The sequence below is a fragment of the Chelon labrosus genome (assembly GCF_963514085.1).
Source record: "Chelon labrosus genome assembly, chromosome: 2".
Classification (NCBI taxonomy): domain Eukaryota; kingdom Metazoa; phylum Chordata; class Actinopteri; order Mugiliformes; family Mugilidae; genus Chelon; species Chelon labrosus.
Genome location: NC_140338.1, coordinates 9681354 through 9699765, shown reverse-complemented (window position 1 = coordinate 9699765; position 18412 = coordinate 9681354). Strand labels below are relative to the sequence as shown.

The 18412-nt window shown below is 41.8% G+C and overlaps 2 protein-coding genes across 2 annotated transcripts; both read left to right on the top strand.

Annotated features, from left to right (window-relative positions):
* Positions 1 to 1803: 1803 nt before the first annotated feature.
* On the top strand, positions 1804 to 6713 carry LOC311495731 (perforin-1-like; the record flags this gene model as incomplete). The annotated part of the gene is made up of 7 exons (XM_084555293.1): positions 1804 to 2146; positions 2237 to 2316; positions 2517 to 2562; positions 4929 to 5071; positions 5152 to 5290; positions 5379 to 5459; positions 6210 to 6713. The coding sequence occupies exons 1-7, from the start codon at positions 1877 to 1879 to the stop codon at positions 6711 to 6713; spliced, it is 1263 nt and encodes a 420-aa protein (XP_084411419.1). The 5' UTR covers positions 1804 to 1876.
* Positions 6714 to 6807: 94 nt separating this feature from the next.
* Positions 6808 to 15010, top strand: LOC311507958 (perforin-1-like; the record flags this gene model as incomplete). The annotated part of the gene is made up of 4 exons (XM_084572522.1): positions 6808 to 6891; positions 13045 to 13520; positions 13633 to 13726; positions 14757 to 15010. The coding sequence occupies 4 exons, from the start codon at positions 6808 to 6810 to the stop codon at positions 14973 to 14975; spliced, it is 873 nt and encodes a 290-aa protein (XP_084428648.1). The 3' UTR covers positions 14976 to 15010.
* Positions 15011 to 18412: the final 3402 nt, after the last annotated feature.

Below are 18412 nucleotides of genomic sequence, written 5' to 3'. Positions count from 1 at the left end.
CCAGGTGGTGCGACCCGTCGAGGTCGAGGTGGTGGAGGGAGGGGAGGGCGCTGCGTGTCCATGAGCAGTGATTGACACTCTGTTAGATACACCCCTGGGCTTGATTGGTGCATCTGAATGTGGAGCGTTGGATGTCTTGCAAATCGCGCTACAGGCTCTAGTTGGGGCCAGAGGAGCCGAACTTTTTTTTAAAATGACCTGCTTCATGCAATTATACTTGAACATAGGGTCAGTTTCAGCAAATATGACAGAAAGTTAGTTTTATAAGACTTTACTACTGCACCTTTAAGCAATGCTTGTTTAATGACTCAGCACTTTAGTGTTTTCCAAGGTCATTTCATTAAATCTGGATACAGTATTCCAGTTAGTTTTTTGTTTTTTTCACCTCTCAGTTTGCCACTCCCAATTTTCTATTTCGTCATCAGCTGTAATCTATTTCTTGCCTCTGGTCGAATCTTCTTGGACATAGTCTGATTACTGGACGTGAAGCAGCAACAGCAACAGCAAACCTTCTGGCATTTGAAACAGGTACTTTTTTTTAAATATTGGAGGGGGGGATATTGTCAACAGTCTTTAATAGACCAGACATGAATTTAATACTGATCTACATGAAACCCTAATGTGCAAGGTAATATTCTGTAAATAACGCAGTAGTAAATATTCTGTCCTTGTAGCTGTTGACTTATGAAATAATGGAGAAATCTAATCAAGAATTGACAAATGAAAGTATTTAATGTGATTCGTTAAAAAACATATCAGTGCAAGGTTAATTATTGATCTGGTCTTTATTCAAGGTTCAAGGTTCAAGGAGTCTTTATTGTCCCCGATTTATTTCTATATTCACCTTTATTACTATATTGAGTTTTGGGCAGGTCTGACAAACATCTAAAGAAAGATATCATCCACCGCCTCCATTTATCAGTCCACTACTAGTATAAATGGTTTGATATCCTCTTCCTATCCTCTGATTTATGCCTACAGAAATGTCCAAACTTCTGTCTGGTTACTCAAAGTTATCCCACATTTTCAAACCGGTCACATAAACATTGGTTTATAAACCAGAGAACAATGTTAAGTTGATTTTTCAACTGTAAAATGTCATTAAGTTCTTTAAAAGACAAATTTGATGGAGATTGTTACCTCCCGAGTATGTAGCCAGGGGATGAAGGGAGGAAAACAAAAGAAAATTGTTTCCGGGTAAAAGGAAAGCGACACAGAGACCGATAACTGTGTGTAAAAGGAATGGTTCTTTATTCAAAAACAAAATACCAATGTTAACTAAGAAAGCTGGTCACGAAACTAAACACAACAGACCAGAACTGACAGCCACAAACAAACTAAAGGCGCCACCACACCTGGGGGGAAAAAGACAAAACAAACCAAAAGCGCCACCACACCTGGGGGGAAAAGGAACACAGGCAAAAGACCAAGAACGATTACTACTGTCTTTTCCACAGAACAGATTATTCAGTACTTCACCATTTAGAGATCCCACAAACAAAGTCAACCTCATGCTTCCACCACTGTGGTCCACCATCTCTCTCCCTTTGCCGCACCTCTCCTCCACTCTTTAACCAGGATCAGCTGATTACCTGAGTGGAAACGGCTGCTGGTCGGAGGAGGGGCGATCACCTGGAGGAGGAGAGTGGGAGAGAGAGAGGCACAAACACACCAAAACAACCATAGAGGCACTAGGGCCGTAACAGAGATAGACAGATAAAGACAGAGGTTGATTTTTTGTTTGTATCTTTTAAACCACCACATTAAATATCATAAAATAGATACAAGATATACAAAGCCTGTTCTTATTACCTTCACTGATGTCCTTATCTACTCTCTGTCTGTCTGAAAGATTTCAGTCTCTTTGACTTCAGCCATGCTCTCCTCATCAGCCTCCACCTCTCTCTACCTGAGTCTCTTCCTCTTTCTGTCGTACTGCTCCCCTGTTCTCTCCTGTGAGGTTGGGACTCGCAGCCAGTGTGAGTCTGCTCCCTTTGTACCAGGCCACAACCTGGTGGGGGAGGGATTTGATATGGTCACCCTGCGTCGAAAAGGGTCATACGTGGTGGATGTGAAGACCTACCTTGACCCTAATGGCACCTGCACTCTCTGCTCCAACCCTCTTCAAGACAACCAGCTGCAGAAAGTAATTAATAAACAAACAGTTACAGAGTTAAGTAGTCACACATACCTTATGTGTACAAATTAATGGTGGTGTCCTCTGCTTCGTTTTCAGCTGCCAGTCTCTGCAGTGGACTGGCGTCCAATCACCCGATGCAGTTCTGATTTTAAAAACAGTGTACACACCTCTATTAGGTATGGTATTATACACTACTATAACAGATATTAAATATCCAGAGACACAGACTGGCACTCAGTGAGTGTTTTACCATAAAATAAATAAAATGCATATGAGGTTTGCCATGCTAAAACACATGATGCCAACTCAACTCTCTATGATCAGCCTTGTTATTTGATTTCATGTCCATTTTTTTCCACTTTAAATTGGTCTACAGCTCACTGGTTGAAACTTACATCTCCCAGGACATTCATGACTGGAAGGTAGGATACAGCTCACAGCTACTGGTGAAATAATGTCACTATGACTCACTGACAGGAAGGAGTCCCGGTCACTGCCACAAACAAAAGACTGCAAGTTCTGATCAAAAGTGATTTCATTAGATACCTTACTTCTAGGGGTTGAACACTTTTATTTTTTTTTTTTAAAGTTGACTTCTATGTGGTGAAGGTTGGGTTGACATCAACTAGTCACAGATGACGTCACTCATAAAAACATAGTAAAAAGTAATGCTTACCAACAATGGAATCTGTTTTCTTGATCTGAATACATATTGTAGCATCTAACGGAGGCTTTTCTGCAAGTTTATTGAAGCTTGAACACGGGCTACTGTCGGCTGTAGCCCACGTCAACACCATAAACACCATCAGTTTGACACTTCTAATCTTTATCTATCTCACTCTGCAAACTCTCAGCGCTACCATAACGTCCGTCTCTTGCAGCAGCTAAATGTCTAATAACTAGGGCCGGGACTTTAACGCGTTAATTAAGATTAATTAATTACACAAAAATAACGCGTTAATTTTTTTTAACGCATTTTAATCACACTTATTTTTGCACCGCGGAACGTTTCTCACTGGATGAGTTTCGGCGGACCGATTATACTGGAGCACCAACTAGCGTTCATTACCAGTGTCCTCAACAAGCAGCGGGTGCTGCCGTGAGCCCCTCTCCCATCCCAAAGCACTCACAGGCGGTCAGTCTCACAGTAGCCCCGCGCAGCAGCGGTCAGAGCGGGGAGAACCACGCCACCGCGTCCAGACTGCAAACGAATGACGCATGCGCAAAGCTGCCGCTGATCGCGCCCTGGTTTACAGAGCGGGATGTAAATGTTTCTTCACTGTCACACTAAAATAAATAATAAAATAATAATCCATTTAGATTGTTAATTTTGTCAAGTAAAAACCGTTTGTACAAAAAATGTTAAAAATATTCTAGTTATGGCAAAAAATGCTCATGTTCTTCTGTGCCTGTGACTTGTAGGCTAGAAACTAAACCAAACTTAAGAAAAAAAAAAAAAAAAAAAAAAAAAATTAAGTTACTGTGCCAGAGTGTCTCTTTAGAGTCATTTTGCCAATACCAAGCCCTGATAAAGGAGGCGCGTTAATAATACAGCGTCCATCACAATTACATCCAAAAGGTAAATTATGCAAATTAGCCGATGACGTCATTTAGCGACTTCTAGCGACTTTTAGGACAGCCAATAGCTACTTTCCTTTCCTGAAGAGTTGGCAACACTGTTCATTACTTCAGACAACAACAAACCACAGTGAACATCAAAGAAGAAGCTGATGAGACCGCTTTGGTTGGCCCCGTGGATGGGAAATTTAGTCATTATTCAATGGTATACTAAAAATCCATATGAAAAAAATTACTTCTCACTGTTCTCAGGTCAAATATTTATATGCGATTAAAATGCGATTAATTTCGATTAATTAATTACAAAGCCTCTAATTAATTAGATTAATTTTTTTAATCGAGTCCCGGCCCTACTAATAACACAATTAAATTCACCAGTAAATTGTTGATGGGCGTTTGGTGAAACAACAAGAGGATTTGGACTGTTCCTCTGCTAGTGTTAGCAGATGCCTTTTCAGAAGTGTGTGTGTATTACAGTAGTATATTTGTTGTATTTCAGGACTTACTTACATACATACTTTACATGTCACGGTAGTATGGGCTTTATCTTAAGTGAAATATACCGACACGCTAGTGGTTGTACCGGCTAGTTCACTTCACTGCCGTGTCATAATGTTTTAAGCAGGAAGTCGACTAGTCGCAGATCACGTGACAATAACAACATAGACGCCTCCTAGAAGACAGTTGTAGGTCATTGCCATAAACTAGCAGCGGTTCATCAAGTGTGTGGAAATACTTCACTAAAGATGAAGCCCATACTACCATGACCTGCAGAATATGTAAGTCAGTCCAGAGTCAACTTAACTTTCACTACATATTAGTCGACTTTAAAAAATCCGAAGTTGTTCAACCTCTACCACACACTTGATGAACCGCTGCTAGTTTGCTTCAATGACCCACTGGGCTCCTCACCTGTCTTCCTGGAGGCATCAGTGTTGTTATTGTCATGTGATCGGTGCCAGTCAACTTGATGTTTAAAGTGTCATGGCGCAGCAGTAAAGTCGACTAGTTAGAACCATAGTATAACCCCTACTCACTATCTAAATAATAAGGTACATGGGTTTCAATTGAGGTTATTGTCTTTAATAGTCTTTCATGTACATATCAATTGTATCAAACGTGTATTCAACATGTATTCACATGTTATTGGAGACTATTATTGTACATCAAGCAGCTCATTAACTTTTACATTTTCACTCATTTTTATCAGGTTGGCCTCAGTTTAGATTCATTTTTGAACTCCGGTGGGGGGGTGGAAGGAAAACACTCGACTGTTTATAACTTTGCCAAACAAAGGACCAGCGAGGACCGCTACACCTTCAGCACGCATAGAGTCACCTGCAGTCACTATAGGTAGGTTGCAAGCAATTCTGCTTCACCAAATACGTTATGAAAGATTGTTTGAGTAGTTAAGACTGTATCTTTGTGTCTAGTTACCGTTTGCCAAGCAAACCCCCCCTCAGCTCAGAGTTCAGTAAGGATTTGGCCAGGTTGCCAAGTCACCATGACAATTATACCAAGGCTGAGTACAACAAGCTCATAGACATCTACGGCACACATTACATTCGTCAGGTTAAAACTTTCACACCATTGTTGATTTCTACATTACTTCATATAGTAATGTACTTTTTCTTTTCAACAACAATGTACCTTGTTTCAGGTTTCCCTTGGGGGGCGACTCAGGCGAGTGACAGCTTCACGAACATGTTTGTCCAGATTGAACGGACTCTCCTCAGATCAGGTACTGGGAGACTGTACATAGTCTCCATATGTTCATGCAAACACACGTGTTGTTACTCTGCAGTGAAAAACACAAAGAAGATATTTGAGTTGTGCACCAGGGATGTTTATTTAGCTATTACATGTCAGACCCTATAATCTAAGACGGTTTTAAGTTCAAATTTTGTTTAATTATCCTTAAATTGAAGTTTGAAGAATGATGCTAGCTACAAATTTCAAATTATCTTTTATCTGGATTTTAAATCTTGTGGTCAGTGTTTCTCTCACAAACTAAACTGGGTTGAAATATGATGAGGGCAAAACCATAAAATTCCCTCATACTCTGTATAGAAACATGTGCTATTGCTATTTAATTGCACTAATTTATTCAAGTTAATTAATGACGTGTGGTGGTTTCACTCTTGTTTCCTCCTAAAGGCCCAATACCAAAGAATTAACGCTGATTAACACACTGTGAAGAACACAGCTACTATCTTGCATGAACATCCTGTATCTGTGTGAGAGGAAATAATGATCCCAGCAGGAGGCCAGTGCCACCAATTCAACGTGCTGAAATGGGTGAAAAGCCACCAACAGTGGTCACCTGAACAAGGGTGTTTTTATGCATGAAAAACTAGCACCACAGATAACTTGACATGGGCCAACTGCTAGTTTGGTGTGTCACAGCTCGTCGTACAGCAACCATGTACAGTAAATACTGTCTATAGTCAGTGAGTATAAGAAATATTTTATTTTTCCTCCTGTCTTCCAGGTTCACTCCTGTTTATCACTTGGTTTCTCTGTTGGTCTGGGGAAGTTGGCAAGCTCCAGCCTTGTAACTCAGTCTTGCAACTCAGTCGTGCAGAACCAAGGTGCGTCAGTCCAGTTCACCAGTGGTCTCCACCAGCACTACACAGAGGTGGAAGGTGGCACTGGTTGGTTGGGAGAGTTTTCACTCGCCTACGAAGACTCCAGCGGCTTCAACAATTGGTTGAGCACCCTGAAAGATCACCCGGGTGTCGTTTCATACTCCCTTCGGCCATTATATGAGCTGGTACCAAATGAGAGCAAGAAGGCAGGGATGAAGGCTGCGATTGAGCAGTACTTAAACGACAATGCAGTGAGTGACTCACAGAGTACACCATCTTGTGGTGGGTACAGTCCTAACCTGTCTTTCAACTGCTGCCCCTTGAAAAACTGGAAGGGGACCCTGGAGGTCACCATCATCCGAGCCTGGGGTCTGAAAGGAGATCTTACTGGCTTGACTGAGAGGTGAATTAGCTCAAGGATTAAAATCTGAGGCTGGTGTATCAAACAGCAGTGTTGCTTCATCTGTTGCTTTGTTTTTTCCTACCCACAGCTATGCTATCATGAGGTATGGCTCCATCAGTCACACGACTCATATGATCAAGTCAAACAACCCCTGGTGGAACTCTTATTATAATCTGGGCATGGTCAGTAACCTTGTACCTCTGAATGTATTCTAGTCAGTTCAGTGCCTTTTTGATGATATCAGTATAGCTAAAATTCCCCAGATTGTTTTCATTGTACTCAGGCACTGCAGTGCAATCTGAATGGGTTCATCGAGGATAAGTAAAATCATTCCTGTGAAATACAGTGGGTTTGGAACATAGGATTAAACTGTCCCAAGTCCCACTGTTCTTTATGTTGGATTTGCTGCCTCTTAAGTATAGGGGAACTTCTGTTTTTTACAACCTGGACCTTATTTCTGGCATAAAATACAATCGTTAACTCACCCATATAACTTTGGTATCATTTGGAGTCATTCATCAGATATTTAGATCTGCGTATATCCACATAGTGGGAGTGACTGGGGCACCAAAACGTAGCCTCTAAATAACGTATTATCTGCCTCGAAACTCATTCATTTCACCAATATTTTGTTTTGATACACTAATGCTATTCCTCGTTGAGTCTGGAGTTACCTGTTATCGTCATTCGGGGTCTGTAGATTGACCTAGTAACCTCTGACCTGGATGATGTCATCTCTGAGCACCGTGCGCCACTTGCGTGACTTGTTTACCTGCTAAGTACTACTGCTAGTTTTTTGCAACATGGCTGAATATTTTTCTGATTCTGAGGTTGTGGACGACGACTTTGTTTATGATGGACGTCCTTACTATTTGAGCCAGAGTATACGGATGAGGAGCTCGTTGAAACAACAAACTGCTGCAGTTTTGCGGCAGATAATGCGTTATTTAGAGGCCGCGTTTTGGTGCCCCAGTCACTCCCACTATATGGATATACGTAGATGTAGTTATCTGACAAATGAAATAACACCAAAGTTACATGGGTGTGTAAATGAGGTTGTAAAAAACAACGTAGACCTTATTTCTGGCATAAAATACTTTACTCACCCATATCAACGGAAAATAGCACTAGCGTATCATAACAAAATCTTGGTGAAATGAACGAGTTTCGCGGCAGATAATGCGTTATTTAGAGGCTGCTTTTCGGTGCCCCAGTCACTCCCACTATATGGATATACAGAAATAAGGTCCAGGTTGTACAAAACGCTAATTCCCCTTTAAGCTCAATCTGACAGATAACCTTATTACTACCAATCTTACTTTAATGAATTGTTTCTCTTGAAGGTGGACACGTCCTTTAGTCTGGTGGTCGAGGTCTGGGATAAGGATGTGCGTCATGATGACCTTCTGTTAAGATGTCAGACGCCCGTGAAAAGGGGCACACATACATACACCTGCTCAAACAGGAAAAGTGGCTATGAGATCAAGTACAAACTCACCTGTGACCGTCATCTGACTGGAGACAAATGTGACCGTTATGAACCATCTCCATAGTAACAAATATATCTTTTGCTGCTGCATGTTTTTCTTTAATCATGTGTGATATTGGATTTGCTGATCTGATACTGCAACAAGTCACATGACTGATGAGCTTAGTCATGCAGACCTTGCAGAAGATCAGACCTCAGTTTGATCTTCAATATTTGCTGTTAGAAGTTTCAGTCAGTTGTTTTGTGATGGTGGAGGCAATGTTAAATTCTTGTTGCATTAAATTCTGTGTAGCTTTCTCATCAAAATAAAGATTGTAAACCTGCTTCACTTCAAACTACAGACTGTACTTCCTTGTTTTAAGTGGGCCTGACCAACAACATCGGCCTGAGGATGAGACCAAAAAGCATAATACTGTATATGTTTGAAGGTATTCTGAGAAGGTCTAATTGAAAGGGTGTGACTATAAATGGGAACCTGTCCTTACTGGGTCGGCTGTTCCACCCGGAAGGGAAATAGTTTTTGTGTAGGCAAGAGTAACGAACAATCAAGTCTCATTGTAATAAATAATAAACGTACCAATTAATCAGCGTTCATGGGTCATGTCTCGTCTGGTTCAAAACTCTGCCTCATGTATCATCACCAGAACCCCCTCCATGAGTCACATAACACCTGTCCTGAGGCAGCTCCTTTGGCTTCCTGTTAAATTCCGCATCACCTACAAACTCCTACTTCTCACCGTCAATGCCTTAAACAACCTCACTCCTCAGTACCTCACTAACCACCTCCACATAAACATTCCTGCCTGCGCTCTTAGGTCATCCTCATCCATCCAACTCACCCTCCCACCTGCTCGCTTGACCACCATGGGGTCCAGAGCCTTCAGCCGCTCAGCCCCCCACCTCTGGAATGCCCTCCTAGAACACATCAAAAATTCAGACTCTGTCACCGCCTTCAAATCTCTCCTTAAAACCTATTTATTCAGACAGACCTACTCAGTTTCATAGTTTCACTTTTATCTGCTGTAATTTATTGTACCTATGTATTCTATATATATATATTTACGTGTGTAATTTTAATTATGTTTTATTTTAACAATTTTGTGCGGTGACCTTGAGTGTCGGTTTGCCCGCTCCTGAGAAGGAGACTCGCCCACACAGGACCCCGGTGGACATGGGTAGTGTTGCCTCAGCAGCTGTTCAACATATCGGTAGGGTTTGTGGAGATGCACTGAACTATAGATTTGTGGGTGTGGGTGTGCATGTGTGTGAGAGAGACATTGGGTGGTAGTAGGGCTTCAGGGGGATGATAAGTTGTGCCACAGGAAGATAATTGTTAAAATGTAAAGAATCTTTTGGGCTTCAGCTGAAGTTGGATTTCCTCTTTGGGTCACTTTTTTTTTTTTTTTTTTTTTAAGGAAGTGTAGCTAAAGAAGCAGTGTGGGGACTTAATTTTGTTTGTCATTTTTGTGTGTGTTTGTTCTTCCCTTGTGATATATTCTTTTTCTTTTGCAGTAATTAGTTTTTTTGCAATCCTGTTAGCTTTGTGTTTATTTCGGTTATTGTGGGTTGCATTTCATTTGTGTTTATGTAGATTTATGTTTCATTGTTTTGTGTTTCATTATTAGATTTAATTCTTTGATTTCTTTATTATTTCATTCCTAACCTGTTGCTCTCTGGTGTTCCCCATTCAGGTGCTGAGCCTACGGTGGTGGATTGGTGTCCCAGTGGTGGTGTCCCCTCTATACTGTGTTTGCTTTGTTTCACTTTTGTTTATTTGCCTCATGTGTGATGTGCCTGGGATCCCCGTTCTTTGGACCCTTCTATCACAGTAGGCCTCAGCCCCCCACTAAAATCACTCATGCGAAATAAAAGGAAGCCAACCTTTTATTTCGCATGAGTGATTTTAGTGCCAGAGTTTTAATTAGTGATGCAGTGCTACGCAATGCAAACTATTGACCCTCATAGCAAAGCTATGGGAGTCAATAGTTTGCAGTGCTTCGCACTGCAAACTATTGTTCTTCACTACGTTTTTTCTTCTTATTAGTGATGCAGTGCTACGCAATGCAAACTATTGACCCTCATAGCAAAGCTATGGGAGTCAATAGTTTGCAGTGCTTCGCACTGCAAACTATTGTTCTTCACTACGTTTTTCTTCTTATTAGTGATGCAGTGCCTGCAATGCAAACTATTGACCCCCTCATAGCAAAGCTATGGGGGCCAATAGTTTGCAGTGCGAAGCACTGCAAACTATTGTTCTTCACTACGTTTTTCTTCTTATTAAACTTTTTCCTACGCGATTTTCGAAACTTTTCAACTCAAATACCGTTCGTCGCACACAGGTCAAAATACATCAAAACGTGCGTCTCGATCGGACTCGGTGTGCTTCTATACAGTTCTTCCAAACAAGACTGCGACAAATTTCCCAATTGAAATGAATGGAGAAGCCCGAAAAAAAAACAATTTCAACAGACATTTTCAACAATGAACTGCTCTGGCATACTTTAACCGAGAGACTTCATTTAAACTTTAAAACGTAGGTACTCTTGCCTTCTCTTCAGAGATTCACTTCACTTGTCGACAACTTTTACCGTTTTTAAACTATGAAGCCTCAGAGTTGTGTAGGTTTTTACTCAAATTTCAGGGTTTATAATGGGTGTGTATTGCGCGGAATGTTTGTGCTAGAGTGGATGACATCATCAGCTAGAGTGAGGAGGGGAGAAGAAAGTTAGTCAAAAAACTGCACAGAAACTGCTCCCGTGGCCACAAATTTCACACGACAGACATAATTTATACATAGAAACGTAGGAAAATGTGTCTTCTCACTCAAATTCGTCTGCTAAAGCTGTTAGTCTTATAGTTTTGGCGTCAGACACAAAGATGCGCCAGCAACACCCACCCACAGCTCCATAGACTGCCATGTTAAAAAGGCAGGGAAATTTCTGGAGGAAAGCAGACGTAACCTTTCTTTGAATCGCTTTAAATAGGTCACATTTCTTCATTTTACCCACAAATCACATATCTAGACGTTCAGGAAAGCCTCGAGATGCCCAAAGTTAAGTCGGTTCAATGATTGGAAATACGGTTTGGCCACAAGTCCTTCCTGTTCGAGGCAATATTTCAGCATTTTCTCTCTCTCTCTCCCCGTCTTCCAACTGACATTCTAACAGGAGCAGTTGACCCTGGTAGCCATGACAACCAGACCCCAACCAGCTTACACACGTTCACACACGCAGCTGCAGGGGACGAGAGGCGGGAAAAGAGCTCTCAGTGGAAAACATGATCTGCCAAAACATTAAAACGACTAGCCGCCCAGTGATTTAGCCGACGACTAGCCTTCCAGCATAGCGCATGTATGTTAGCAAGCTAGCGGAGCTAACGGAGCTAGCTAGCCGCTACCTTAACGCCGCGGACTCAACCGCGGAGTTAGCCTCGAGCTAACCGCTAGCTAACCGCTAGCTAACCGGGATTTAACCGCGGACCCGCGGGAGGTAAACACGAATTAGCCGCGGCAGTTAGCCGTGAGCTAACGCGGAGGCTAGTGGGGTTAGCCGCCGGCTAATTCGCCGCCTTGCTAGCGGGTGCTTATCACAGTAATAATGTTGAAGTTTTACAATTTAAAGGGAAGATATTTTTAAATGAAACTGTGTCAAACTGAAAAATATATTATTCCACCACATAAAGTAGGAAACATTTATGGCTTGCAACAACATTAATGACAGTATATCTATATCATTGGAGTAATTTAATATAATATGATGTTTTTAATTAAATAAATAATGAGCTGTTGAACACTCATAAGAGTTATATTAAGTATGTTACATAACATTATTTGACATGTCTATTTGTCTGCATATAGTTTTCCTCCAGCTGATCCAGACAGACTGCAGTGACGTCCAACATGAGACAAAGAGCTGGACTCGCAGGACAATTTGAAGGTCTTCACTTCATCGCTGATTCCTTGTTACAGCCTGGATGTGTTAAGTTTAATATTATTGTTTATCTAACTGTAAGACTGTGCCGTAAACTGTTAAACTATTGCTCAGGTAGGAGTAATGAGTTTTATTGTTAAAATTATTATGATTAACGATCAATTGTTACGATTTGCTCGTTCTTTGTCTGGGGATCCTAGTGAGATCCCTCCCACTCTCTTCCTTATTTGATGCTGGCTTTCAGGTGGAGCTGGGAGGGCTCTGCGGCCTGTACCTGCCCTTCAGTTTGTAGAAGGGCGTAAAGGACGACCCTTCTCAGTGTCTCTCTCTCTCAGCCAGGCCTACTGCATCCTCCTCATCCTGTTTGGTTTGTTGTACCCTGCATGACATCAAACTCACACCCATCCAGTCAGAAGGAACCAGGCCTTAAATGACTATTTGAGTTGTGCTTTTTGTTATAGCTGCTGCTCATGGTAGTAAAGACATGCTACTTAGTAAAGACATTCGCGACGTAAGTCGCGAATACTTTCATACCTGTCTTGACCTGACCATTACTTTTTGTAGTCAAACATGAAATTATTTGCAACGTAAGTCGCAAATATTTTCACCAGGATTATATTATGACTATATGAACAGGTGATCATTAAAGCATCATAGCATCTTAGTATAATTGCATTGTAGCATCTTAGCATCGTAGCAACATAGTATCTTAGCTTTGTAGCATCTTAGTATCATAGCATCTTAGTATCTTAGCATCATAGCATTGTAGCATCTTGGCATAGTAGCATCATCATAGCATCGTACTATCACAGCAATATAGCATGGTATCGCAGACTGCTGCGGCCACTGCATCACTCTTGCGATTTCCCGCAGGGGAATTGTCTAGTTCTAATGTCCCCTCCTGTTTTGTGGTGCAGTACTGCTTGTCACTGGGTCTCAACGTCAGCCTGGGCAGGGAGAAACTCTCCAGTTCTCAAAGCTTCTGCACCAAAGTCTTAAACAACCAGGATGCCGCCTTCTCCTACGGCTCAGGTTTGCACAAACATTTCACGGAGGTGGTAGGGGGCAGAGGCTGGACAGGGGAGTTTTCACTCACCCATAACGACTCCCTGGGATACCAGATATGGCTGAAATCCCTCAAGGATCATCCTGATGTTGTCCGGTACTCCCTAAGACCACTGTACGAGCTGGTACCATCATTGGCACAAAGAACCGGGCTGAAGGCTGCCACGGAAAAGTATTTGAAAAACAGCGCCATCGGAAGCTCGGCTCGGCTCAACGGTTCCCCTAACCTGGACTCTGACGGTGCTCCTAAAGCGTCCTTGAATGGGACATTGGTGGTGACTATTGTCCAAGCCTGGAATCTTGAAGATTTTTCCAGCACTGTTAATGCGTAAGTAGAGGACTTGTTAAGACCCACAAGTGAGTCACAGTAAAAGTAATGAGTCGCATAAATGAAGTAATCATACGGCTGTCTGCTTTTCCACATCTCTGCCACTTCACAGGTACGTTAAGATGTGGTACAGTTCAATTTACCACCAGACCTACCCGATCAGATCCAACAACCCTTTCTGGAACGCTCGATTCGATCTGGGCAACGTCAGTACAAATCACTTTTATCCCATGTTTAGCTTAAAAAAACAACAGATTTGGTTTGTACAGATGATTATTTGTGAATCTTGAAATGCTGGTAAGGGTGGTGTGGTGGTTAGCGCTGATGCCTCACAGCAAGAAGGTTCTGGGTTTGAATCCACGGGCCGACTGGGCCTTTCTGTGTGGAGTTTGCATGTTCTCCGTGTGTCTGCGTGGGTTCTCTCCGGGTTCTCCGGCTTCCTCCCACCATCCAAAGACATGCTGGTTAGGTTAATTGGTCATTCTAAATTTGCCTTCAGTGTGAATGGTTAAAGGGAAACTACTGTTTTTTACAACCTGGACCTTATTTCTAGCATAAAATACGGTTGTTTACTCACCCAAATAACTTTTGTGTCATTAGCACTCGGAAATAATTAGATCTTCATATATCCATATAGTGGGAGTGAATGGGGCACCAAGACACAACCTCTAAATAACGCATTATCTGCCGCGAAACTCGTTAAATCTACAGACCCCGGATGATGATAACAGGTAACTCCGGACTCAACGGGGAATAGCATCAGCGTATCATAACAAAATTTTGGGGAAATGAACGAGTTTCGCAGCAGATGATGCGTTATTTAGAGGCTGCGTCTCGGTGCCCCATTCACTCCCACTATGTGGATATACGCTGATCTAATAATTTCCGAAACAAGTGCAAATTACATAAAAGTTATTTGGGTGAGTAAACAACCGTATTTTGTGCTAGAAATAATTTCGAGGTTGTAAAAACCAGTAGTTCCCCTTTAAACTGGTGACCCTACAATTAATCTAACGTCTGTATATGACATTAAATATAATGTCTTACAAAGCCAAAAAATAGTGACTAAACATATGGTCAAAACTGAGTCAGACTAAAATCTAACTTCTAGACATAACCTCAAAAATGATATGACTTCTTTACCCCTCATGCCAGCCAGCTATAAGCTACTCATCTTGTGCTTGTGTACTTTCATAAAAATGTCATTTAACTTTCATTCATATTTTCTTTGTGAAGGTGACCCCATTCTTGGCTCTGAGGCTTGAAGTCTGGGATCAAGATTATAGGGGAGGCCGCCTTCTCGGATTATGTGTGAGGAACCTGGTCCAGGGGACTCAAACAATAATATGTTCATTTATTAGAGGCAGCCTTCGGGTTGAGTACACCATGACCTCGGACCGTCACCTGACCGGAGACGAGTCTAACCAGTACAAACCATCTCATTCAGTCCTGTAAGTTAGAGATATAGCCAGTTTGATTTTTCAGAGGTTTAAAGAAGCTGTTGGTTATGTTCTGGTCATCAGGAAAACTATTTGAGACACATTTGTGTGTTAACAAATGTCGTACCAATAAAATTTCATTTGGAACAGTAAAAAACATTCATTCATTAATTTTCTGTAAACGCTTGTCCTGTGAAGGGTCGCAGGGGGGCTGGAGCCTATCCCAGCTGTCATTGGGCAAGATGCGGGGTACACCCTGGACAGGTCTCCAGTCTATCACAGGGCAGTAAAAACATACACTTCAGTAATTAATCACCTGAAAATCAGTCTTTATTTCTAATATATGAAATAATGCAGGGTTAATTGTGAATTCCTGTTGCTCACCACTAAGGAATTAGCATGAGTTTATGTGATTAAACGGCAGATAAAGCACCAAGCTGACACATTTGCTTGTTACCTGAGGCCTTGAAGGAACCAAACACATAGACTTAGACAGACTTTAGTTTTATTTAATATTGCAAAATAAATGAAATTTTAACAGTTTGAATTACATTAATATCTGGCAACATCACAGAAAAATACAAGAATATAATATCCTCGAAATGTGAAGAAAAATTTTATCGATCACACCAGCTCTGTTTGTCGTGTTATACTTTGTAGAATCTATTAAGAGATCTAAACCACTAGTAGAACAAATACAGTAGACAAAAACACTGAGGGCTATGAAATTATCTAGATTATGTGTTATATGAGAGTCTCTCTGGAAGTTTTACCTGTTTTAGATAGATAGATAGATAGACAACTTTATTGATCCCGTTGGGATCCCTTTTCATTAAGTCCACGAGTCTGTAAGCTGCAGCTACTTTATATGTGAGTCTTACCTTTATGCCAGAAAAGAGAGACTTTTAAATAATTTGATCTGCGTCTGCTGGATGCGTTTTCCCACTCAGGTTTATTTCTGACAGAAAGATGAGAAGAACAATAGTTGCGTCTGTTCAATATGAAGCAGTCGGTAAGCAATCAAATCAGCAAATCAGCAAGGACGGGAAATGGGGAATTAGAAAAGTTTAGCTTGGACTGAAGCTCATCTGTCGCTCACTTCCATGAACACAAACACCTCAACAACTGGGTTTGAAATGAAAATGAAAGAAATCGTTCTTTTTAAATTTGGTTAAATATTTAATGATTAATGATTTTTCATTCATCATTCATGAATTTTGAATTGGTGGCTGCACTAGCTGTTCTCCCGCTCTCAGTCTTATTTGTGCTAAACTAAGTTAACATCCTTGGTGGAACAGTGGCGAGGTGGTTAGCACAGCGAGAAAGTCCCAGGTTCGAATCCATCGTTCTGTGTGCAGTTAAATGTTCTCCCTGTGTCTGCGTGGGTTCTCTCCAGGTACTCCAGCTTCCTTCCACCATCCAAAGACATGCTCATTAGGTTCATTGGTGATTCTAAATTGGCCGTAGGTGTGAATGTGAGTGTGAATGGTTGTCTGTCGCTCTGTGTTAGACCTAAGATAGACTGGCGACCTGTCCAGGGTGTACCCCTGCCTCTCGCCCGATGACAGCTGGGATAGGCTCCAGAAGTTAACATCCTAATCTTGCTGTCAGAGAGAATCAGCAAACTATTATCCAACTTTCGCGAGATTACAATTACATTTCTGATACAACAAACTACTTTCAAATGCTGGGGGAAAAAAATTAAAAGGAGTACATATATATTTTCAAAAAAGCATTAAATAAAAATATGCTCAGAGTACTTATGTCCAACACATTATTGTAATCTCAAAATATCTTTGAAAAGGGCACTGAGGTTGTCCAGTCATTGCTTTAGTGGAAAATGACTTGTTTTCTGTTGGTTCTGCATTTAAACATTTCCTGTAGTCATTTCCTGAATGACGATGAGCAGATAGAGAGTTGACAAATAGTTGGTGAACAATGGTGAACAGTGAGTATTTGACTTTAATTCATCAAGTGGACGAAACACTTTGCTCCTTGCATCCTTGGTGCATTTCCAATCAGACCATAATATCAACTTGAACGGGATAATTTTGATCAAGGGTGCCCATCCAAAACTAAATATATAAAAAATCTGACAAGGTGCAAATACCCCAGAGAAGGGCAGACTCAGTGTAAGAAAGTGTAATACACTGATCAGCCATAACATTATGACTATTATCGTGTAGGTCTCCCTTGTGTCTCCAAAACTGCTCTGAGAATGAGGACATGGGCCTTCTGAGGGTGTACTGTGGTGTCTGGCAATATAATGTTCTTAGTGGGGGCCTTTGGGTCCTATGGGTTGAGAGGAGGGGCCTCTGTGGATCATCCCACAGATACTTGATCAGTTTGGGATCTAGTGAATTTGGAGGCCAGGCCAGGTGTTTTTGAGTTTTGGTGTGTGAGCCTGTCAGGTTGCATGGGGATGGTGACTTCCATCAAGGAGTGTCATTGCTATGGGGTAGGGGTGTCTGGTCTGGTCTAGATGGGTGTTACATGTCTAAGTAACATCCACATGAATGAATGCCAGGTCTAAATGTTTCCCTGCAGAACACTGAATTGTCACAAGATGGTCAATGTTATTGACTTCCCCTGTCAGTGGTTTTAATGTTGTGGCTGATTTAAAGTTAACACACACCTGAACTGAAAAGAAACTCTTCCTGTGGCGGTGCAGCTTTAATATCTGCTGCTGTAGTTCAGTGTGGTGACCTTACCATGTATACAGATTTAAAACAGATGTGTTCAGACACAGAGCAGCACACCAGTAAAACTTTTACCTTATAAATCATGGCATACTTTGCTTCACCCCACAGTGTTTAACAATAAAAAGTATTAATATTGGTTACATTATATTACAGGACACCTTTTGTGGTTATGTCACCCAGTAACTAAATACTGGGTCAAATGGAAGCAGCGCTCAAACGGGGCCTCATGCTCGGTGTGTCCACTGGTTTCCATCTCTCCCAGTGGGGTGTCTGTGTGAAAGCTCTAATGAACTGCCTCTCTCATGTCTCCCTGCCTCCTGTGGCAAAGGGTTTCCTGTCCTCAGTTTATGCCACGCGTAAAAAAAAAAAACACCCGCAGCGAACCGCCGGATTCCTTCTTCTCATCTTCGGAAACTGATTTAAACGTCGGCGCGCAACAGCCCTGGAGGTAGAAAGCTTCCCCAACCAGCAGGTCTCCGTCCGCCCCACGTTAGAAAACACGCTGCCTGGCACACGTGTGTCTAATTTGGGTGACAGCACGGCGGTTTCCGTTACAAGGAAATGATGGAGGTGGGGGGAAAGTTTCTGACGCCTCTGCGCTTTTTTTTTTCCTTCTCTTTTTTCGCTCGCTGGGACCGTCCTCAGTCAGGAAAACGGGACATCGTTTCTCCTCTGCGCAGTTGGCTCGTCCCGGTCACAGCGTGAGGACGCCGGAATCTGAGACATCTGTATGGGTTTGGGATGAATAAGG